General features: G+C 42.1%; 2 protein-coding genes and 1 long non-coding RNA gene across 3 annotated transcripts in view; 1 reads left to right on the top strand and 2 right to left on the bottom strand.

The window, feature by feature from the left end:
- Nucleotides 1–6,542: 6,542 nt before the first annotated feature.
- On the top strand, nucleotides 6,543–8,060 carry LOC145425106 (uncharacterized). The gene is made up of 2 exons (XR_013905774.1): nucleotides 6,543–6,797; nucleotides 6,956–8,060. It is a non-coding gene; the product is annotated as an uncharacterized LOC145425106 (long non-coding RNA).
- A 5,721-nt stretch (nucleotides 8,061–13,781) lies between these two features.
- The window catches only part of LOC145424230 (uncharacterized), a 236,558-nt gene continuing 224,537 nt past the window's right edge, over nucleotides 13,782–25,802 (bottom strand). Inside the window, exon 4 of the mRNA XM_080297362.1 lies at nucleotides 13,782–14,018. Within this exon, the coding sequence (XP_080153488.1) occupies nucleotides 13,953–14,018 (66 nt within the window). The 3' untranslated portion in view covers nucleotides 13,782–13,952. The remainder of the gene's footprint in view (nucleotides 14,019–25,802) is intronic.
- Nucleotides 18,907–23,545, bottom strand: LOC113030948 (G2/M phase-specific E3 ubiquitin-protein ligase-like). Its single transcript, XM_080299652.1, has 6 exons — nucleotides 23,349–23,545; nucleotides 22,857–23,167; nucleotides 22,571–22,746; nucleotides 22,044–22,216; nucleotides 21,647–21,861; nucleotides 18,907–20,055 (listed from the first exon to the last, which is right to left on the bottom strand). Exons 1-6 carry the CDS (start codon nucleotides 23,543–23,545, stop codon nucleotides 19,796–19,798), a joined length of 1,332 nt encoding a protein of 443 aa, XP_080155778.1. The 3' UTR covers nucleotides 18,907–19,795.

The following is a 25,802-nucleotide window of genomic DNA, read 5'->3' on the forward strand; positions in this document are numbered from 1 at the left end:
ATTTCCTGCGAAAATGCAGTGTGGATGCCTTAACGGCTGAAGATATCTGCTGAAAAAAGCTGAAAAAGTTGAAACAAAAAAAAAAAAAAAAAAAAGATGCCCTGAGCAGGATTCGAACCTGGCCCTCCTGCTCAAAGGGTAGCTATTTAGCTCACTGAGCCAAACACTTTCTCACAAAGAAAAGGTGGAGAGATTGACAATTGTGCTAGCAGAATTTGGGCAAAAAAAAGGGGTGAAAATTCTGCTGAAAAGAGTTCCATCAGCAGAATTTCTGCTGAAAAGAGGTGAATGAGCAGAATTCTGCTGAAAAGAGTTTTTTTCTGAAAACAGCAGAAAAAACTGAAAATTTTGCTGAAAAGAGTTGAATGAGCAGAATTCTGCTGAAAAGAGGTTTTTGCTGAAAAAGAGCTGATAAAGTTTGGATTTGTGCTGAAAAGGGGTTAAAAAAACTGAAAATTTTGCTGAAAAGGGGTGAATAAAATGAAATTTGTGTTGAAAAGAGTTTAAAAAAAGTTTAACTGTTAAGTGAAAGAAATGTTGCTATAAGCTGGATTTGAACCCAGGCCTCCCAGTCTGAGAACGGATGCTTATCTCACTGAGGTAAAGCACAGCTCAGCCCATCATGCAAAATCAGTGACCACATTGATAATGTGTTCCATTCATTTCAATGGTCAAAAGTCATAACACACATCAGCAGAAATAGCAGAATTTTTTAAAGTTTAAACATAGCATTTCTGCTAAAACTTAGTATTTATACTAAATAATATTTTTTTCCTGCCAAATCATAGCATTTGTGCTGGAACACAGAAAGTTCCACCAAATCATACAATTTGTACTAAAACATTATTTATGATTTAGCAGAAACATTGGGACTTGGTAGAAATACTATGATTTACATGAAATACTTTGACTTAGCAGAAGTACTACAATCTAGGAAAAAAGTACTAAAGCATAGCAGAAATTCTATCATTGAGCAGAATTACTAGGATTTAGAAGAAATACTAAGATTTGGCACAAACACTGATGTGGCTCAAGAACCTTTATTGTGCAGTTATACTATGATTTGGAAGAAATACTATACTTTGGCACAAATACTATGATTTGGAAGAAATACTATGTTTTAGCACAAATACTATGATTTGGCTCAAATACTATAACTATCCTCGGTCAGAAGGAGAGGCTGACATCCAGGGATTAGATTACCACAGGTGGAGTTTATTGCGGTCAGATGGATGGTACAGGGAGGTATGGCATACAGTAGGAGGATGTGGAGAGGTGATATGGTGTGGTTTCTATGATTAAGAACAGGGTATGCATTACAACATGCATACAGATTAAAGATTAAGAAAACTGGTAACAAATTCCTCCACTACAAATCAGTCTGATGCCACTTTTTACAGGGTTCCCGTTTACTAAGGCACTACAGTAAAGGCGCCACAAGAGGGCACTCCAACACAAGAGATGACCTATTTACACTGATGCACTTAGTAAACAGCCCCTACTTAGCCACTACATAATACAGTGATATTACAGTATACAAATTCACACGAATACTATGATTTGGCAGAAATACTATGACTGAGTAGTAATACTATAACATAACAGATTTCCTAAAAAAAACTATTAAATTGCAGTAATTCTATGACTTGGCAGAGATACTACGTTTTAGCACAAATACTATAACAACGCAGAAATACTATGACTTAGTAGTAATACTATAACATAACAGTTCAATGTTCTTGCACAAATACCACAATATGGCAGAAATACTATGTTTTAGCACAAATACTGTGATTTGGTATAAATACTATGATTTGGCACACATACTATATTCCGCAGATACACTATAACATAACAGATATGCTACAACTTAGTAGTAATACTATAACATAACAGAATTATTATTTGGGCACAAATACCACGATTTGGCAAAAATACTATGATTGGGTACAAATACTATGATTTGGCAATAATACTGCATTTTAACACAACTACTGAGATTTAATTGAAATACTATGATTTAGAAGAAATACTATTACTCCATACAAATACGATACTGTGGGACAAATACTATGTTTTGGTTCTAATACTATGATGTGCAACAAATACTATGATTTGGCACAAGTACTATGATTTAGTACAAATACTATGATTTGGCAGAAATACTATGACTTAGTAGTAATACTATAACATAACAGATTTCCTAAAAAAAAACTATGAAATTGCATTAATTCTATGACTTGTCAGAGATACTACGTTTTAGCACAAATACTATAACAACGCAGAAATACTATGACTTAGTAGTAATACTATAACATAACAGTTCAATGTTCTTGCACAAATACCACAATATGGCAGAAATACTATGTTTTAGCAAAAATACTGTGATTTGGTGTAAATACTACGATTTGGCACACATACTATATTCCGCAGATACACTATAACATAACAGATATTCTACGACTTAGTAGTAATACTATAACATAACAGAATTATTAATTGGGCACAAATACCACGATTTGGCAAAAATACTATGATTGGGTACAAATACTATGATTTGGCAATAATACTGCATTTTAACACAACTACTGAGATTTGATTGAAATACTATGATTTAGAAGAAATACTATTACTCCATACAAATACGATGCTTTGGGACAAATACTATGTTTTGGTTCCAATACTATGATGTTCAACAAATACTATGATTTGGCACAAGTACTATGATTTAGTACAAATACTATGATTTGGCAGAAATACTATGCCTTAGTAGTAATACTATGACATAAAAGATATACTATGGTTTTGCAGACATACTATGATTTTGCACAAATACCATGATTTGGCACAAATGCTATGATTTAGAAATACTATGATTGGGTACAAATACTATGATTTGGCAATAATACTGCGTTTTAACAACAACTACTGAGATTTGATTGAAATACTATGATTTAGAAGAAATACTATGACTCCATACAAATACGATGCTTTGGCACAAATACTGTGATTTGGCAGAAATACTATGACTTAGTAGTAATACTATAACATAACAGATTTCCTAAAAAAAACTATGAAATTGCAGTAATTCTATGACTTGGCAGAGATACTACGTTTTAGTACAAATACTATAACAATGCAGAAATACTATGACTTAGTAGTAATACTATAACATAACAGTTCAATGTTCTTGCACAAATACCACAATATGGCAGAAATACTATGTTTTACCACAAATACTGTGATTTGGTATAAATACTGCGATTTGGCACACATACTATGATTTGGCAGAAATACTATGCCTTAGTAGTAATACTATAACATAAGAGATATACTATGGTTTTGCAGACATACTATGTTTTTGCACAAATACCATGATTTGGCACAAATGCTATGATTTAGCAGAAATACTATGATTGGGTATAAATACTATGATTGGGCAGAAGTACCATGTTTCAGTACAAATACTATGATTTGGCAGGAATACTCTGGTTTAGCAGAAATACTCTGATTTAGCAGAAGTACTATCTTTTGGTAGAAATTCCTGCTAAAAGGTACTATTTCTGCGTTTTAGCAGAAATACTGTAATTTGGCATAAATACTATAATTTGGGATAAATACTATGATTTGGCACATATAATATATTCAGCACATATATTATAAAATAACAGAAATATTTGGCCCCAAAACCATGATTTTGCACAAATACCATGATTTTGCAAAAATACTATGAATTGGCAGAAATACTATGATTTAGCAGAAATACTATGATTTGGCAAAAGTACTTAGATGTAGTAGAAGTACTTTGCTTTAGCAGAAATACTATGATTGAGGAGTAATACCTAAACATAGGAGAAATATTGATACACAGACACACATACACAGGCAGTAAAGGGAACAGGAGCTGTGGAGAGTCTGGGCTTGGTATATGTAGGTCAGTTAAATTAGCTGCACCTGCTGTAGTCAGCCCTTACACACACAGACACAGAGAGAGGTGTGAGTTTTCTTCAGTGTATTTCTGACATTCAGGATTCCCCTCGAACAAATGGCCATAATTTCCTAACCGTAGAGGCTAGAACGGTCATTCAGGCATCGTTTTATTCAGAAGAGATGGGGGAATCTTCAGGTCTTCATAATTCAGAGATAAAACATAAATTATTAAAGATATATGACTTGTAATACACTGTAACTGAGTAGAGGCGAAGCAAAAACTGCCTTGACTTGCGCTCAAACAACCTTTGGTAACTCTAAATCTATATGGAGCATCAAAATCATTCTTTCACCGTAAGAAACAGCAGGCTTTGGTGAACAGTCATGGAAATTTTCAGGGCTCTGTGGAAATCCATCAAAAAGATATGACGAGAGAAAAAAGTGGTTCATTTCCAGAGATTGAAATCTGATGAAATCTGAGCGAGGGACAAATTTCCTACCCTCAAACAAGTCCAACTCATTTCAGAACGGTAATAGGTGAGAAAGAAATTCTTGAATTGTGAGCGTCAGGAGTGTCTGAACATATACGGGGACAAGCCTCATGTCTTAACTTCGCTTCGTTAAGGAGATATGACAATTTGAAAATGCCTCTCATTAGAGAAATCCAGCGGTGATTTTGAACAAACTCTCCACTGAGTTTATATGGAGAGTTTTCTGACTTTGTGTTACTCTGAGGAGATTTGCAAAATATCTATGAGTCCCACAACAATGATAGTGACATTTTCTGAAAGCCAGCAAAAATACCTACGTTTTGGTGTATAATTTGTGGGGCTTGAGTGGAAATTGAGCGAGTAGCAAGAAGTTGTTTGGACATGAAGAGAAAATTCAAACAGTTTCACTGTCCCCTCTGAGTTAATTGCATAGCAACCATAGCAACGCATGTATTTTCTGAAAAATCACAATTTTGCAACTGAAAACTCAAAGAGGGATAAGATTAAAACGGTAGAAGATCTGAAAAAGCTGAATCATACAGGAATAGCCAAATCATTTGAGAACATTTTAAAGTTTGAATGAAGTTTCTAGGTGAAAGTATGAGGCAGTAGTTAAGTTTCAAAGACAAGAAAGTTTTAGCAGAATTGTGGAAGTTTCCCATTCATTTCAATGGGACAAATTAAAGGAAAAAAGTGTAATATTTTAAAAAGTATAATAGTAATAAACACCAAAAGTCATAGCCGGCATTAGCAGAAAGAGCAGAACAGTTTAGAGTTTGAACGGTGAAAATAGCACAAAAATTGTGGAAGTAGATCCACGGCAAAAAGTGTACGGAAACACCCGGAATAATAATAAAGAAGAAAGAGAAACAGGATCTCAATAGTGTGGATGCCTATTAAGGCATCCACACAATAAAGATTAGAAGAACAATACTGTGAATGCTTTTCAAGCATTCACACTAATAAGAAAGATTAGAATAACAATACTGTGAATGCTTTTCAAGCATTCACACTAATGAAAGGTGTTGGATTGGCCAATTGGTCATGATCGACTCTGGGCTGGACCAATTACAGCCGAGGAGGCTGGATGCACCCTCCCCCTTGTTTAGCAATCACGTGATTTTCGCGCATTGCATGCCGGGAACTCGTGGCAAAACAATCCAACTACCGCATCAAATGCAAACATTTGCAGCACCGCAAAACGTTCATTCTCCGGTTCCAATACCTTCTTTTTTTTTCTTTGCCGCACAAAAAAGGAATGTACAAAACAAAAGGAGAACAATGCCGGTCCGTACAAAGACAGACTCGACGAAAAGACAAAGAAAAGATACGAGAAAAAAATCAAAGGAGTGAAAGAGTGGACAAAAGACGTCAGTGTGCTGCCCAACTTTCACCACGCTCAGATTTATAATTATACGGTTCTTGGAGTGAGTGCATACACTCATGAAGTTTAGTAACTTCAGGTCACTGCAACAAGCCCAGGTACAGTTTACCGACGGATGGGTACAGGACCTTGAAATGCACCGTGTAGAACGAAAGACTATTGTACATATCATAAGTTTACCAGTCTCACAAATCGTCTTCATAAATACACATTCATTAACATTTTATTAATAGGACCTTTGAGCTCAACGGTAATTAATTAGTAGTGGAAATAATTTCTGGTAGTGTAACAGTGTTTATGTGGTATTAAGATAAGATAAGATAAGATAGAACTTTATTAATCCCTCGGGTGGGTTCCTCTGGGAAATTCGATTTCCAAAAAAGCACAGCACCGACAGAAGTTACAGAGTTATACACACACACATATATATAAATACAGAGACAATATAAATAAAATATACAAAGGGGATAAATAGAATAAATAGGAATAAAAATAAAAATACAAGTGAATTGCACATTTCAAGTATTGAGTCTATTGCACTGTTGACTATTTACAAAAGTATTGCACAAAAGGTATTGCACAGTGAGGTGAAGAGGCACTACAGCTTAGTTGTTCCCTCCTTTGTATTATTCCACTTGCCACAAATATCAGTGTAATGGGGAAACAGCGCCCCCCCTCTCGGTGTGGCTGGCTGCAGTAATCGCTGCCAGTCTGCCGTAGCCATACAAGAGGTGAGTTGTATTGTTCCGCACACAATATAGCTAAGTAGTACAGACACATAAAACATGTTTGATTAGCTGACGAGCACCGAGTGTAATAAGTGCTTAGTGGACACATGTCCAACACCAGTTTTATGTACTTTTCATTTGTTTATTAATGTGTGAAACTGTATGCTAAAGCGGAATGCTAATGAGATGTTCTGCCGTAGTGTGCTGTGCGGAGTGGTGTGTGGCGAGCCTGTGCACTGATAATACACCGTTGTTTCCATTCAGGTACATAATTTGTTGTTGCTGTTATTTTATTGTATATTAGAAATTGTAATATTGCTGCAGTAATCGCGGCCAGTCTGCCGTAGCCATACGAGAGTGTGCTGTGCGGAGTGGTGTATGGCGAGCCTGTGCACTGATAATACACCGTTGTTTCCATTCAGGAAATAAAGTGGCAACGATCGATCAGAGACTCCTTGTCTTTTTAAAAACACTACACAACGCAGAGTCGAGGAGTCTGTTTGGGCCAAACTGTTGCAGCGGGATGAAGCAGAAACCGGTTACAGTAGCATTACAGAAATGTAGCAGTGACAATAATATTGTATGTTGTAATCGCAATGGACAATTAGTGATACAAAACAACTGTTTTATCTTGTGAATAAAAGTATATGGTTTTGTCAGTGTACCATGGTTATAACAGAAGCGAAACGCAATATTGTGTCAGGACAATTCACTATTTATGCACAATAAACAAAGGAGCATAGCGCTACAATTTCTGTTCAGCGCCAGACTTGCTTGTAACCTATATCACCAATTATGTTAAGAAAAATGACGCATTAACTACTACAAAACTCTGACCTTTGTGGGAATGCTTGGAGCAGACTAACATGTGAGCTGGAGTGTTCTGAGATGTTATATTTGGTATATCCAGACCATCCGTCGGCTCTTACTTCGGAAACATGGCTTTAAAAATTTCACTTCAACGACGTAATCCGATAAAAAAAAAAAAAAGATCTCTTTACCCGTCGGCTTCCTGTGGCTGTCATGCGACCGGCTATTGCAGTTAATAATACAACAGCTTCTTGCCATTTTTTGGGTTTCTTTTTATCGCTGTGTAACTGAGTTCAATTGAAAGCCTGCGTGCGCTAGTACCTCTTGCCACAAGTTCCCAGAATCCTTTGCGGTTTTTATCCCTGAATGACGTCACATTTTCAATCTTTATCCTGGTGGGCCGGTCTCTAGTCAAAATGCCCGGGCCGATTTTTTGTCCCAGTCCAGCCTTGGCTCCTCTGCATTTTCAACAAGTCTGAGCTTATTAAAATGAATCCAAATGTTTCATTTCTCTTTCTTAATGGGATGTTTCCAAAGTCTCCCCATGCTCTTACTGTTTCACTCATTGTTGGAAGCTCATCATTTGAAAATGTTTCAGCCATATAAGCTTAAAATATTGGCTCAATAGTTTTGAATGCAGCTCTAAGCAGAATCTAAATGTATTGAGGGATCATAATGCATGTGGCTTATCTAATAAACAGCAAAGGCTTCAATCCTAATTTGAAACTAGTCTTGTGTTTTTCCCATGTTAAACAAGATCATGGTGCAGGATGTTGGTTACAGCTTGGTTATCAAACTCTTACAAACATGTAAATATGTGTCTTTAGCACTGCATATGTTGTGTATCACTTTATTTTGTATGAAAAATGAGAACTATCACAAAGGGTCCTGGTGAAGAATCTGCTGGAATTTGGTGACAGACATTTGACTTGCTTTGATGTCAAACTTTTAGAAGCGGTTTCATTGTTTTTGATACAGCTCTAAGTTGATAAAATGCTGCATCAAAAACAAAGAAGAAGTGTGTCACGGAGGAGCAGGGAGGACTCGGCGCAGACTGAAATCTCAGAAAAACAGGTTTATTTACACACTCCAGGTGCACTATATACAGGTGAAGGAGAAGGGGGCCAGGGTTCCCAGGGGTGCAGAGAGGGGTCGGGAAAAGCGTCCAGAGTCTCCAAACCAAGCACGAGAAATCTGCATACAGAGAACAAGAGTTAGCATGGAACGTTCACGGACAGAGCTCAAAACTGGCTGAGGCTGAAGTAGCACTGACGAGCGTTACTCAATAGTCCAGCGGCGAGGTGCTCTCAGTCAATGCCTTAAGTAGCGGGAGCAAACAAGGTGAGGAGCCACAGGTGATTGCCTACAGGTGGTGGAGGCCGGGAGCTCGCAATGAGCTCCGCCCAGGCAGCGAGCAGAGAGAGAGGAGAGAGAGAAAAGACAAAACATAACATGTAGCCACACAGGGCCAGCTGAGCAGGCACGGGGACCACGACAGTACCCCCCCCCCCCTCAACGGGAGCCTCCCGGCGACCCACCAGGCTTACCCGGATACCGACGATGGAAGTCCCGGATCAACTCCTTGGCCAGGACAGCCGACCGGGGCACCCAGGATCGTTCCTCCGGCCCGTAGCCCTCCCAATCCACCAGGTACTGGAAACCCCGTCCCCGGCGCCGAGAGTCCATAATACGAGTGATGGCGTACACCTCCTGACCATCCACAAGCTGGGCGGGCGGAGGGGCCCTAAGAGGGGGGCACAGTGGGCTGGAGAGCACGGGCTTGACCTGAGAGACGTGGAAGACGTTGTGTATGCGCATATTGCGCGGCAGCTTCAGGCGAACAGACACCGGGTTGACAACAGAGTCAATTTCAAAAGGCCCAAGGAAGGTGGGCGCCAGTTTCTTAGACTCAGCGCGAATAGGCACAAAGCGAGTGGACAGCCATACCTTCTGACCCGCGGTGTATGCAGTGGCAGGGGTCCGACAGCGATCAGCGAGGGCCTTGTTTCGCTCCTTAGTACGGAGCAGGGCCGCTCTGGTAGTACGCCAGGCCCGACGGCACCTTCGGAGGTGGTGTTGCAGAGAGGGGACCGCATGCTCGCCTTCAAGAGCAGGGAACAGCGGCGGTTGGTACCCCAGAGAAGCCTCGAACGGCGACATTCCCGTGGCGGACGACGTGAGGCTGTTATGAGCGTACTCAATCCATGGTAACTGGTCGCTCCAGGTGCCTTGATTGCGGGAGACAACACAGCGAAGGGCAGCTTCCAGCTCCTGGTTGGCACGCTCCGTCTGTCCTTTGGTCTGAGGGTGAAAACCAGAGGAAAGACTAACCTTTGCGCCCAGGGTCGTGTAGAACTCTTTCCAAACCCGCGAGGTGAACTGAGGGCCTCTGTCGGAAACGATGTCGTCAGGGATGCCGTGCAGCCTAAACACATGTGCCGTGAGCAGTTGAGCAGTCTCCAGTGCAGTCGGGAGCTTTGTGAGGGCGACAAAATGTGCAGCCTTAGAAAAACGGTCCACAATGGTTAGTATTACTGTGTTACCTGAAGAGGACGGCAGCCCCGTGACGAAGTCCAGGGCAATGTGGGACCAGGGCCGGCCAGGAGTGGGGAGAGGCTGGAGCAACCCGGACGGCGGTTGGTTGGGACGCTTGTTTTGAGTGCACGTGGGACAGGCGGTCACATAGTCTCTAGTGTCTTTTATCAGGGAGGGCCACCAGAAGTAACGTTGCAAGAAGGAGATCGTGCGATGAAGTCCAGGGTGGCAGGAAAAGCGGGCGGTGTGACCCTACTGGAGAACACGTGACCTGATGGATGAGGGAACATAAAGCCGCCCTGGTGGGCCCGTCCCTGGGTCGGGTTCGGTGACTTGCGCCTCGAGGATTTGGGATTCAATCGCCCAAGTGACTGCTCCGAACACGCAGGAGGAGGGGAGGATGGGCTCAGGGTCAGGGTCTTTCTCCGTAACGGTGAACAGCCGGGAAAGGGCGTCAGGTTTTACGTTTCGTGATCCGGGCCTGTAGGTGAGAGAAAAGTCAAACCGTGAGAAAAACAGAGCCCACCTGGCCTGCCGGGAGTTGAGACGCTTCGCTGACCGGATGTACTCCAGGTTTTTGTGGTCTGTCCATACAATAAAGGGATGCTCAGCGCCCTCTAGCCAGTGCCTCCATTCCTCAAGTGCGAGTTTCACAGCCAGCAGTTCTCGGTCCCCGATGTCGTAATTCCGCTCCCTGGTGAGAGGCGGCGAGAGAAGAAGGCACACGGGTGGAGTTTACCTTCAAAGCGCTGAGACAGGACCACCCCAACCCCCGTCTCCGACGCATCCACCTCCACCACGAACTGTTGGTTGAGGTCAGGCTGTTGAAGGATAGGAGCGGTGGCAAACCTTTCCTTTAGGCAGGCAAACGCCTCCTGGGCTGGCGGGTCCCACTGAAACGACACCTTCGGGGAAGTGAGTCTTGTGGGAGGCAATGCGATCTTACTATAATCTTTAATGAAGCGCCTGTAGAAATTGGCAAAGCCCAAAAAACGCTGGAGCTGCAGGCGATTTGGGGGCTTGGGCCAGTCTAGGACAGTTTGGACCTTTGCCGGGTCAGGCTTCAGAGTACCTTGAGCGATGATGTACCCCAAGAACGCCACTGAGTCTACGTGGAAGTCACATTTCTCCGCCTTCACAAAGAGTCTGTTCTCCAACAGGCGCTGGAGAATCTGTCTCACATGGGCTTCGTGCTCCTTCACAGTCTTTGAAAAAACAAGAATGTCATCAAGGTATACAAAAGCACAGCGGTTAATAAAATCCCTGAGGACATCATTGACTAGCGCTTGGAAAACAGCAGGGGCGTTTGTCAGACCGAAGGGCATTACCAAATACTCAAAATGACCAAGATGTGTATTGAATGCCGTCTTCCACTCGTCTCCCTTTCGAATCCTCACTAGGTGGTAAGCGTTTCTCAGATCGAGTTTGGTGAACACTGTAGCCCCTTGAAGTAGGGGCGCGCTCTTTTGCCAGGTGGAGATAAAGTGACCCTTACGGCCGCAATACAGGCACTCACCAGCGGAGAACCGACGCTGACGTTCCGCGGGTGAAAGGCGGGAGCGTCCTATCTGCATCGGCTGCTCTCCTTCCTCGCCCCCGCTGTACTCACGGGCTCCTCGTGACTCGGGGGAAGGGTCTCTTGTTGCCCGCGGCTCCCGCGGTGCGTGCCTCCGCACGCTCCGGCGCGCACGCAGCCGATCATCCACCTGAATACACAGCGACATAACAGCCTCCAGAGATTGAGGGAGTTCACGCATCATTAATTCGTCCTTTAGGTCGTCGTTGATGTTATTTAGTAACGTGGTCCTTAATGCCTCCTGCCCCCACTTTGTTTGCGCTGCCAGGGTCCAAAAATCAACAGAATAATCAGCCATACTGCGCTTACCTTGTTTAAGGTTGAGTAAGCGGTGACCGGCGGCTTCTGTGCTGGAGCCCTTATCAAACACAGCCTTGAACTTGGAAAGGAAGTCAGCATACGTAATTACAGGGTTTGCTTGAAGTTGAGCCTGCGCCCAGGTCAAAGCACAGTCACGTAACAGCTGAACGAAATAGGCGATCTTAACCTCATCGCTAGAAAAGACATGTGGCAATTGGCGAAAATGCATAGCGCACTGCATCAAAAACCCCGCGCACTTCCCCAGCTCCCCCGTGAATGCCTCAGGTGTGGGCAACAGCTTATCCAAAGACACAGAGGAGAGAGGTGGTGCAGCAGCGCTTGCAGCAAAGCCTGATGTTACCTGAGGAGATGAGGCAGAGGCTGGGCGCTCCGGGGGGCTCGCCTCGGGGGGGCTCGCCTCTAGTGGTGTTCGTTGGGCGACGGCCAGAGCCAAGGCAGCCACCTCTCCACTGAGCCGGACTAACATCTGCTCGTGCCGGTGTAGTAGCTCCTCCAAGGTAATCGGGGCCGGGGCCGAGGAAGCAGAGTCTGCTGAGTCCATGGTGGCTGGACTATTCTGTCACGGAGGAGCAGGGAGGACTCGGCGCAGACTGAAATCTCAGAAAAACAGGTTTATTTACACACTCCAGGTGCACTATATACAGGTGAAGGAGAAGGGGGCCAGGGTTCCCAGGGGTGCAGAGAGGGGTCGGGAAAAGCGTCCAGAGTCTCCAAACCAAGCACGAGAAATCTGCATACAGAGAACAAGAGTTAGCACGGAACGTTCACGGACAGAGCTCAAAACTGGCTGAGGCTGAAGTAGCACTGACGAGCGTTACTCAATAGTCCAGCGGCGAGGTGCTCTCAGTCAATGCCTTAAGTAGCGGGAGCAAACAAGGTGAGGAGCCACAGGTGATTGCCTACAGGTGGTGGAGGCCGGGAGCTCGCAATGAGCTCCGCCCAGGCAGCGAGCAGAGAGAGAGGAGAGAGAGAAAAGACAAAACATAACATGTAGCCACACAGGGCCAGCCGAGCAGGCACGGGGACCATGACAAAGTGATGTCACATGTGTTCCTGTCCACACAGCAGAATAAGTCTATTGCTGACAACAAGTGATTTACAAACAAAGTGAGCATTTCTGAGGCCCAAAATAAACTGAGTAGTTCACTGAATGAACAATGGACTGTGAGCTCAGTTCCTTCATCATTAGTATGGATTATATATCAGAATCAGAATCAGAATACTTTATTGATCCCTGGGGGAAATTATTTTTTGTTACAGTGCTCCATTATAAACCAACATTAAGACAAGACAGACAATATGCTAACTAAGAATAGTACAATATATACATATACATACATATATACATAAGTCACTCATAAATAAATAGCTGGAAAAGAAACATGTGTAGTTGTAGCAGTAACCAGTGTGTTAAGTGGATGCGTTGTACAGGGAGATGGCCACAGGCAGGAAAGATTTTCTGTGTCGTTCAGTGGTGCTTTTCGGTAATCTCAGTCTCTCACTGAACGAGCTCCTGTGACTGACCAACATGTCATGGAGTGGGTGGGAGGTGTTATCCAACATTGTCTTTATCTTGGACAGCATCCACCTATGAGGTGCCGTAAGGGACATTATTACTGAAACGCTCTCACACACACTACTGAAATTTTACCTCTCACACACACTACTGAAACGCTCTCACACACACTACTGAAAAGCTCTCACACACACTACTGAAACGCACTCACACACACTACTGAAATTTTACCTCACACACACTACAGAAACGCTCTCACACACACTACTGAAACGCTCTCAAACACACTACTGAAATTTTACCTCTCACACACACTACTGAAACGCTCTCACACACACTATTGAAATGCTCTCACACACACTACTGAAATTTTACCTCTCACACACACTACTGAAACGCTCTCACACACACTATTGAAATGCTCTCACACACACTACTGAAATTTTACCTCTCACACACACTACTGAAACGCTCTCACACAATTCAATTCAATTCAATTTTATTTATATAGCGCCAAATCACAACAAAAGTCGCCTCAAGGCGCTTCATAGATACAGAGAAAAACCCAACAATCATATGACCCCCTATGAGCAAGCACTTTGGCGACAGTGGGAAGGAAAAACTCCCTTTTAACAGGAAGAAACCTCCGGCAGAACCAGGCTCAGGGAGGGGCGGCCATCTGCTGCGACCGGTTGGGGTGAGAGAAGGAAGACAGGATAAAGACATGCTGTGGAAGAGAGACAGAGGTTAATAACAGATATGATTCAATGCAGAGAGGTCTATTAATACATAGTGAGTGAGAAAGGTGACTGGAAAGGAAAAACTCAATGCATCATGGGAATCCCCCGGCAGCCTACGTCTATTGCAGCATAACTAAGGGAGGATTCAGGGTCACCTGGTCCAGCCCTAACTATATGCTTTAGCAAAAAGGAAAGTTTTAAGCCTAATCTTAAAAGTAGAGATAGTGTCTGTCTCCCGAATCCAAACTGGAAGCTGGTTCCACAGAAGAGGGGCCTGAAAACTGAAGGCTCTCCCTCCCATTCTACTTTTAAATACTCTAGGAACAACAAGTAGGCCTGCAGAGCGAGAGCGGAGCGCTCTAATAGGGTGATATGGTACTACAAGGTCATTAAGATAAGATGGGGCCTGATTATTTAAGACCTTGTATGTGAGGAGCAGGATTTTGAATTCAATTCTGGATTTAACAGGAAGCCAATGAAGGGAAGCCAAAACAGGAGAAATATGCTCTCTCTTTCTAGTCCCTGTCAGGACTCTTGCTGCAGCATTTTGGATTAGCTGAAGGCTTTTCAGTGAGTTTTTTGGACATCCTGATAATAATGAATTACAGTCGTCCAGCCTGGAAGTAATAAATGCATGAACTAGTTTTTCAGCGTCACTCTGAGACAGGATATTTCTAATTTTAGAGATGTTGCGCAAATGGAAGAAAGCAGTCTTACATATTTGTTTAATATGTGCGTTGAAGGACATGTCCTGGTCAAAAATGACTCCAAGGTTCCTCACCGCGTTACTGGAGGCCAAGGTAATGCCATCCAGAGTAAGAATCTGATTAGATACCATATTTCTAAGATTTTCAGGGCCGAGTACAATAACCTCAGTTTTATCTGAATTAAGAAGCAGAAAGTTAGCGGCCATCCAGGTCTTTATGTCTTTAAGACATTCCTGCAGTTTAACTAATTGGTGTGTGTTATCTGGCTTCATGGACAGATAGAGCTGGGTGTCATCTGCATAGCAGTGAAAATGTATGCTATGTCTTCTAATGATACTGCCTAAGGGAAGCATGTATAATGTAAACAGAATTGGTCCTAGCACTGAACCCTGTGGAACTCCATAATTAACCTCAGTGTGTGAAGAGGACTCTCCATTTACATGCACGAATTGGAGTCTATTAGATAGATATGATACAAACCACTGCAGCGCAGTACTTGTAATACCTACAGCATGTTCTAATCGCTCAAGAACATGCTGTAGGTACACACACTACTGAAATGCTCTCATACACACTACTGAAATTTTACCTCTCACACACACTACTGAAATTTTACCTCTCACACACGCTACTGAAACGCTCTCACACACACTACTGAAATGCTCTCACACACACTACTGAAATTTTACCTCTCACACACGCTACTGAAATGCTCTCACACACTACTGAAATGCTCTCACACACACTACTGAAATGCTCTCATACACACTACTGAAATTTTACCTCTCACACACACTACTGAAATGCTCTCACACACACTACTGAAACGCTCTCACACACACTACTGAAACGCTCTCACACACACTAATGAAAACCAAGAGGATTTCAATTGAACAGGAAGGTATTTTAGCTGCACAGGAAGGTGAGGAAAAACAAATAACACATTAATGCACAGCTAACACCACGGTGATGTCTACAACAGTCTGTTAGAGGTATAATTGAAAAATCTTTTGCCTTCATCAGTGACTATCCAAACATTGCTGTAGGGTAGTAGCCTATTGGAACAAGTCGGGGCATCCTGGCTATGCTAGCTGCCCGTATAATCTGGAAAGACTGTGTCTGACAGTACCTCATCTACAATGAAATTAAATCGGATCCGTGTCATTTTTTACATACATTCTTTGTTGTTTGAGGTGAGAACCAATGAAGAAGATGTTGAAAGATTTTTTTACTTGTGCTCTGCAATGTATTGGAGCGCTCCAAAATGAAAATTCGGACAATATCAGACAAGAGTGGCTTTATAGAGAGCTAGATGATCATACACGAACTCTATCAGAATTTCTTGCTGCTGTATCTCGATATGATCCCAATAATAGGGTTGCCACCAACCTACTACAATCCTTGTATAGATGCTTTTGCAGCTTGCTACATGAATATGATGCTAGACAGAGATCTGCTTATGTGACCCACAGATTGTTACCCCCAACCACCTTGAGTGGTCATCCAGGTCGGCCACGATACACTATATCTGCTGAACAGATTTCTCACTTTGTTTCCATTGGTATGACATGGCAGAGAATTGCATCATGCTTTGGAATAAGTCAAAGAACTCTGTACAGACACAGACAAACTTTGGGAGTTGAGCCATTAAGCTATGTGGATATTTCAAATCAAGAACTGAATGGCCTTGTGACAGATATCCTACAGAACACTCCAAATGCAGGGGAAGTATATATTCTTGGAAGTCTGAGATCTCGTGGCTTAAGAGTTCAACGTTGGAGGGTCAGACAAAGTCTACAGGAAGTGGATCCTATTGGACGTGCATTTAGACGTCATCATGCGATAAGGCGAAGGATCTATAGTGTTCAGGCCCCCAACCACTTATGGTAAGTTCACTGGTTTGAAACAAATGATCAGGCCTTGTGTTTAAAAGTATTAACACAATACATCAAAATTAAAATCAAAATTAAATTGAACAATTTCAATCTGGTTTCCGCCCCAATCATAGCACAGAAACTGCTCTGTTAAGAATTACCAATGACCTTCTGATGGCAGCTGATTCTGGTCTCCTATCCATTCTCATCCTCCTTGATCTTAGTGCAGCATTTGATACCATTTCTCACAATATTCTCCTGAACCGGTTAGCTTCCATCGGTATTAGTCATACCCCACTTACCTGGTTTACCTCCTATCTCTCAGACCGCACTCAGTTTATCCAACTTAAATCCCATTCTTCAACTCTCTGTCCTGTGTCTGCTGGTGTGCCCCAGGGTTCAGTGTTGGGGCCTCTTTTATTCATTATTTATATGCTTCCTCTTGGTTATATATTCCGAAAATATAATATAAATTTTCACTGTTATGCTGATGACACCCAGCTCTACCTTTCTTCTAAACCCAATTCATCCCTCCCACCTACCTCCCTCTCAGACTGTCTTATTGAGATTAGATCTTGGTTCTCCTCCAATTTCCTCAAACTTAACAGTAATAAAACCGAAGTTTTACTTGTTGGTACACCATCTATCTTAACCAAATCCCACAGCTTTTCCATTAACGTTGAAAATTCTCCCACCCTTCCCTCCCCTCAGGTTAAGAGTCTGGGTATCATACTTGATAATACTCTTTCATTCCAGTCTCACATTAATTACATAACACGGTCTGCTTACTTCCATTTACGTAATATTCACCGACTCCGTCCCTTCCTCACTCCCCATGCTGCTGCCATCCTTGTCCATAGTCTTATTACGTCCCGTATTGATTACTGTAATTCCCTCCTATTTGGTCTCCCTAAACAGTCCCTTCATAAACTTCAACTTCTTCAAAATTCTGCAGCTTGGGTCATAACTTACACTCCGTTAAGTGCTCATATTACCCCAGTTCTTCAGCAGCTTCACTGGTTGCCCATACAAGCCAGGATAAATTTTAAAATCTTACTTCTTACATACAAGTGTATCCATAAATCTGCTCCTTCATATTTGTGTGACCTACTCCATATCACCACTGTTTCCCGCCCTCTCAGATCATCATCTGCCATTCATCTTACTGTTCCGTCCTCACACCTTATTACTATGGGGAACAGAGCTTTCAGTCGCTCTGCTCCTCGGCTCTGGAACTCTCTTCCTCCTGCACCAAGAAATATTGACTCCCTCTCTATATTCAAGACACAGCTCAAAACACATCTGTTTAAACTGGCTTATTCGCTTTAATGCTGATTTTATTTGTTGTCACGCTCTGTTTTGTAATTTTAACTTATTTTATGTATTTTATGACTATTGTTCCTTTATTAATTGTGTTTTTTGTAAGGTGTCCTTGGGTTTCTGAAAGGCGCCCTCAAATAAAATTTATTATTATTATTATTATTATTATTATTATTAAAGGTCCTTCATTCAAAACATTACTGAAATTAATCTGTATGATCAGCATAAGATAATAATAATAAAAAAATAACAATAACCAAAAAAACTGAAATTGATATAAGTATGTTAAATATTTGGGGGATTCATAGTACATCAATTTAGATGTTGTCTAATGTATATACTGTTGAGCTGTTTAATCCTTCATTTCACATCACAATTTTAATCTCTAGCATCGATTGTGCCAGGTAAACGTAGTGTGGAAAAAGACATTTTATGCCACTGTGTGTATGTGTGTGCACGTGCAAGCACGTGTGTGTGTGTGTGTGTGTGTGAGAGAGAGAGAGAGGTGTGGTGTTGTTGAAGTAAATGTACAACATGAAACCTCTAGTTTCTAGTTTAAGTACAGGGTCAGGAATTCACTACTAAATAATATCAACAAACATGTGGAACTGTAGTAATGCTTTCTGATCTCTCAACAGGCATTTTGACAGCAACCACAAGTTGATTAGATGGCGCTTGGTCCTGCATGGCTGTGTTGATGGCTTCAGCCGAACTATCATATACTTACGTTGCTTATCCAATAACAGAGCCTCAAGTGTCTTGTCATTATTTTTGGAAGGAATACAAAACTTTGGTTTGCCCTTAAGGGTCAGGTGTGATCATGGTATGGAAAATATACAGGTTGCTCGTTTTATGTTACAGAGAAGAGGAGTAGGCAGTGTTATTACAGGTGTTTCAGTACATAACCAAAGAATTGAAAGACTCTGGGCAGAACTCAACAGAGTTGTCTCAAGACACTTTATAAATATCTTTAACTTTATGGAAGAACAGGGTATGTTGGATTCACTGAATGAGCTACATCTTTTTTGTCTGCATTATGTTTATTTGCCAAGGATTGAAAGAGCATTAACAGAATTTGTCAATCAGTGGAACAACCATGGTCTCTCTACACAAGGAGGACAGACCCCTCTTCAGCTGTGGCATACAGGTGTCACAAACAATGTGGGAATCCAGTCGTTTATAAATGACATTTTTCATGTTGATAACTATTATGGCATAGATGAAGAAGGGCCATTACCAGAACTTCAAACAAACAATAATGTCAATATTCCAGCTATTGACATCAACATAAATGAGACTGCAATGAACATAATTCAACAAGCGAATCCATTAGAAAATGATGGAAATCATGGAATAGATGTGCTTTCTTCACTTTTACACCTTCTACATTAAATAAAATATTTTGCAAAAAATAAAAAAAAAATGTATATAAAACAAACATTTCAGAAAACATATCTGATCGAAACTAACATATTGAAACCATTTTCTTTAAAATGATAAAATGACAGCTCTGTTGTCAAACAGAAACTGACACAGGCAGAAGAATAAACAGACACAAAGACAACCAAATCAAAAACCGATGGACATACACATGAAATGAGTAAAGTGACACAAATTTTGTATATTCAAACTCAACAATCTAAATTAACTTCTGACGTGCTGTTAAACAATTGGTATCTACCTGTATGAATCCTGAAGAACAATCACTTCTTGTCAAATTGATGTCTTAAAACATCAATTTTACTGAGGCAGGTAAATTTGGAAATATTAAAACCTTAACAAGTTAATACTCAATACTCACTTTGAATCAATAGAGAGACCAATACAAAAGAGAAACACGCAAACTCCTCCAGCATAATGTGTTCATACCCTGCCAAAGCCATAAGTGTTACCTAATGCAAAATCAAACTTCTCCTTGAACAGCTGGTATGAAACATGCAGTGGCAGCCTAATGCAGTTAACACACGTGTTGGCAAGAGGGAAAATTGGTGTAGAAGAGAAGTCATCGTCTCCTCTATGAATGAACTCAATCGAGGGTGCTGGGGAAAAGCCAATAGGTGGCACCGCAGTTGCTCCAGTTGCAAAGGCCAATATCTTCTGTAATTTGGAAGGTCCTTCTTCGTCTGCATAAAACAGAGAAGGAAAAAAGTGTTAAAAGGTTATTTCATTTGGCCAACATAAATTGTCAGTGAGTACTAATCTAAAGCAAGAATCTTAATGACTATTATTGTCATGGATCGCTGTGTGGCAGGCAGGAGGAGGACCCAAAATGCAGAACTCACAGACACGGGGATGAACTCAACAAACAGCTTTATTGCTGAAGAGGCAGAACGTAGGAAAATACTAAACTAAACTGGGAAAAGTAAACTAAGACTCGGAGAGAGACAGGGAAATCCACGCAGCATGAGGGAGAACGCGACACCGAACTGAGGGAGACGCAGACAGAAATACACAGAGGGTTAACGAGGGAAGTGGGAACACACGGGGAACAAAGCTGGCACAGATAACCATAACGAGACAGGGCGGGGTGAACATAACATGACGTATACAGGCGCGAGAGTCACAAAGTAAAACAGGAAGTACACGGGGGTTCAGACAGGAGGAGAGAGAGAGCACAGGGAGAACATAGACATAGAAAAGCGCTATATAAATACAGGCCATTTACCAGGCCATTTACATAATGGGCTGGGGAAAACAGAATAAAACACAAAGAGAGACGAGGGCTCATAAATACACAGAGGGGCACACAGGGGGTAAGAGTCACGAAGGGAAAACACTTAGGGAACAACACAACAGGACAACTCAGGAAACATGGCCTAAATAAGGAACAAAATACAAAACACACAAAAACTGAGAATACTGGGCCCACATGGCCCAGGACCATGACAATTATTGCAATGACTATAGAGCATGCTTTTCATCTTTCAATAGTCTCAAAGAACTATGTAAAAATGTTACTACAACCAAGAGGGTAATGTGGTGTTATTGTTATACGAGTATGTTATTTAAAATAAAGATTTCAGAAATGCTAACCTATAAATCGTTACATCTACACTCAACAAAAATATAAACGCAACACCTTTGTTACTGCTCCCATTCCCCATGGGATGGACGTAGAGACCTAAAATTCATTCCAGATACACAATATAACCATCCCTCCCAAACAGTGGTCACAAATCAGTCCAAATGTGTGGTAGTGGGCACATCTGCTATATTGAGATAATCCATCCCACCTCACAGGTGTGCCACATCAGGATGCTGATCTGACATCATGAGTAGTGCACAGGTGTACCTCAGACTGCCCACAACAAAAGGCCACCCTGGAATGTGCAGTTTTTTGCGCTATTGGGGGTCTGGGGACCCAGAACCGGTCAGTATCTGGTGTGACCACCATTTGCCTCATGCAGTGCAACACATGGAGTCTATCAGATTGTCAATTGTGGCCTGTGGCCTGTGCACTACTCATGATGTCAGATCAGCATCCTGATGTGGCACACCTGTGAGGTGGGATGGATTATCTCAATATGGCAGATGTGCCCACTACCACACATTTGGACTGATTTGTGACCACTGTTTGGGAGGGATGGTTATATTGTGTATCTGGAGTGAATTTTAGGTCTCTATGTCCATCCCATGGGGAATGGGAGCAAAAAAAAAGGTGTTGCGTTTATATTTTTGTTGAGTGTATTTATTGTGCACTAAAGTGACAATTACCTTCTGCATCTTGGAGATAGTCTCTCCAGAAGGTAACAACCATCTCCTCAGCAGCTCTTCTGTTGCTCCCTTCTGGAGATAGATGAATGTTGAAAAGATCATCCACCTGGTCAGCAGTCAGCATATGTGGCTCATAGCAGAACAGAGGGCGAAAACTGTCTGGATGCCTCCTCATTTTATCAAGAACCTCAAGAGTTTTCAGACCTTCACAAAATCTGGATAAACAGCACAAAGAAATTTTATTCAATAATTCTGCAATTTCATGCTTCTAAGTTAATTGTATATTATCAATTTGGCACAATCAATTATACTAGGTTATTAACTGGCCATTTTGATTAATAGGTAAGATTTTTATCACCATTTTAATTAATCTGAAAAACACAGAATACCCAAATACCTTTGAAATGGACCTTGAACCCTGTGGATGACCTGAAACATGACAATGTCATGTACCAGCAGATCCATGTCTCTTAGTGAACGCATAGGCCTCAGGCATCCTGCATTGGCCAAGTAATCAAGCAGAGGTTCTTTTGAATTTTCAAGGTCCTCAAGGGTTGTACTTTGAGATATCTAGCATCACAAAGAGCAGAGGAAGGGCTTGTTATGGAAGTAGTCTTATAACCTATTAGAAGGAACCCAGCCACCAGTGGTCTACACAATCACAATATGCCCAAGCGTACATTGGAAGTCAAATGACTACACATATTTTTTTAATATGTTTACAATGTGCTTAAAAAAATGAGAAAATATACTCTTTTGTCTACCCTTATCTGCTGAGTCTTAGTTTAATACAGCAGCAACATATAAAAACTTGGCATTCAGCAATGGCCAGACTGATCCGGATAAACACTCCCTGCAAAAGAAAACTGGAACACAAACTATTTCCAATTCACTATAAGATTTATAAAATAAACATATAGAGACCTTTTTGACTTTTTCAAAGAGTTCCAGGTCAGCTATGTCTTCCAGGGCTGGATTTGCTGAATTTCCAACCAGAAGGGAAAATACTGTTGGTGACAGAAAGTTAGGTGGTGGACCACCATGTACCAAGCTCACTGCAATGGCTCTGCCAGAGATGTAGTACCAGTCCCCTCTGGGAGCTGCAAAGCAACAGAATAAAAGGAAAAGCAAAATTGTTAGTAATGTTGCCTGTAAAAATAAATATCAGTTAAACAGTTCCCGTATTAATCTTAGAAAAATAGGTAATTACCAGTACTGTCAAGAGCCAAGTTCTTGCAGTTTTCTTTCCCCTCAAACATGGCTGACCTGGCAATGGTGTCCATCAATAGTCTCAAGAATTCCCTCCTCGGCCCACCTAAATCAACCCCTTCCTCATTTTTCCCCATATCATCTGAGAATTTCACACAGATCATCAAGTTGGGATCATAAGATAGCCTTTGAAAACCACGCAAGGCTCCCTCCCACACAGCAGAGCGATTTATATTAAATTTGCACTGCTGTTTTGTGCTAATTTTGCTTGATAGTTCCAGCAGTATCTCTTGAACAGGGACTTTTTCTGCACTAAAAAAAGAAAATAAAACAGAAAATAAAATATATCAGCCATGTAGTCATGTTACAGAATTTGAGAATATGTGTCACACTGATCATAGAGATTTAAAGCTTAAAAGTTTTATATTGATTTGACAATTCTGGAAAGCTATAATCATGTCTCAAACTCAAATTCTGTATGTTTGTTACTCACATCTGATTCTCCAAGCTCGCAATTATAGCTTGATTTAAATCCTCATCATCTGAAGAATCGCCAGAAAGCGATCCCACGAGAGTTAAATATGAAGAATAATCTTCATCATTAACGCTCATGGCAGGCATGTCTTCACTTCTTGCATTGAAATCTCTGCTTTGACTGCTTGTGCTAGGTTTGTCATCACTTCTTGCCATGTAGCCTTCATCACAAATGCTGTTCCCATCACTTCCTTGCTTTGCTCGTTGCTTTTTACCAACACTCCTTCCAATACAGTTGGTCCCAGTATCATCTTCTTCATCACTGCTAGTGCCAGGGTTATCACCTTTAACATGACTTCTTAACCTTGTAGTGACTTGGCTGCTCATGTCTTGTTGGATTTTTGAACTATTGTAACAGCAGTCTGGCGAGGAAGGAGCGGCTAGCCGGTCCGGCGGGCATGTGGTGTGGAGGTTAGCCGGATAACACGGAGCCAGTCAGTTAAATTAAACAACAGACCTTTATTCCTTGTCAGCAACATAAGACCATACAAGCCAGGTCTCCACGGCTCTACACTGTCCGTACATACATGGGCGGGGATCGGTAGTCGCCGCTGCCAGGCCGTTACAACGGTGAGGTCTATCCTGAGAACAGAACACGAGCAGCATGTAATGGCTGCCACGCTATACTCACACACACCCCTAGGAGACTCCCCCCCTAGTGGTGCTATAACCCAAAAGGTTTGTTACATCACCCCCCCGGCAATTCGCAGGCTGTCCTCAGCCGGACCCAGGTGACCCTCCTCCCGCTACCCTTCTTCACTATACATAGTTACATTAGGTACTAAGCAGGTTGTGGAGGAATTGTTAGACATCCTTACCTTAAGCATTGGTACAGTCAATAAACAAAATTAGTGCTTGAAGCAAACAATACAGAACATGCAGTATTACTGCCAATCCATCTTCCAGAGATGGTCATAGACAAGGGAAACAGTCAGACATACAACACAACCGGTCACACAAATCAGTACAACCGAAAACCAAACAAAGGCTCTCACGGGCCACGATGACGAGGGCTCAGTGGAACAGAACAAGTAATCACCCCTTATGAACAGAACAATTACAGCATGTACATGTATGAAACCAACCCTCAGTCAACATTGAGTCTGTCCGTATGATGACGGTTAGTCCACCTGGTAGCAGTCCAACCCTCAGTGATTCTGGGGCACCGGCGGGGTCTCAAATGATAGTGTTCCCCCTCGGCCGGTGGCGACTCAGAGGCGCCCTCGGCGGGGTGCCCGCCTGCTTCGATATCCCCTGAACTCGGGAATGAGGGCTGTTCCCCCGTTTCAGTCTCATCCAGGCTCTCCTGGGCCGAAGTCCGGTGCCCTGAAGGAGATGTGGAGTCCCAGGAGTAAAATGGCTGAACGTTCACGACGTGGAAGACTCCTGCGTCTTCACCAGTGTCAATCTTGGCTAATCTGTAGTTGACCTCCCCAAGCTTCTGAGTAACCTGGAGGGTCCCTGTTCGGGCGCCACTTTGTAACAGCAGTCTGGCGAGGAAGGAGCGGCTAGCCGGTCCGGCGGGCATGTGGTGTGGAGGTTAGCCGGATAACACGGAGCCAGTCAGTTAAATTAAACAACAGACCTTTATTCCTTGTCAGCAACATAAGACCATACAAGCCAGGTCTCCACGGCTCTACACTGTCCGTACATACATGGGCGGGGATCGGTAGTCGCCGGTGCCAGGCCGTTACAACGGTGAGGTCTATCCTGAGAACAGAACACGAGCAGCATGTAATGGCTGCCACGCTATACTCACACACACCCCTAGGAGACTCCCCCCCTAGTGGTGCTATAACCCAAAAGGTTTGTTACACTATCAACTTTAAAACAATCATTGTCACTGTCCTTATCAGTTGCACAACTGCTTAATGCTGATTTGGAGCTGATGTGGGAAGGATCTTTGTCTTCATCTGATTCACTCTTCAACAGAAAAAGACCAAAAACATATATCAAAAGCAAGTTATTATAGCTTATCTTAAAAAGATTAAAATAAGAAATATCCATATTGATTGCTCCCAAACACTTGTTTTAAATAAATATATTCTATTTTGGTAGAAGCCCAATTGTTGACATGGTTTTTTCCCAAATCATGATTACTTTTCATTCTTTTAGGAACTTACTAAAAGTGTCCTTGATGGCCTTACACAGAGGGCTTTGGTTTTAAAAACCTTTAGGATCAGCATCCCATTGAGCTCCTGACCATCTTGGAGCTTTGGAGACACCAGCTTATTGCCACAAGCCATTAGAAACTCGAGGCTACAAAAAATAAATAGGGAGAACAGCAATTGCTAATTAGTTAAATATTTTAAATATTAGTTAAATATTTTATTATATACTGTTCTGTTTGTGTGTATGCTTATGACTTTTGAATTCTACTGGTATAGTCCATATGTTTTTATAATGATGAATG

The sequence above is a fragment of the Astatotilapia calliptera genome, chromosome 3 (assembly GCF_964374335.1).
Source record: "Astatotilapia calliptera chromosome 3, fAstCal68.1, whole genome shotgun sequence".
NCBI classification, from domain to species: Eukaryota; Metazoa; Chordata; class Actinopteri; order Cichliformes; family Cichlidae; genus Astatotilapia; species Astatotilapia calliptera.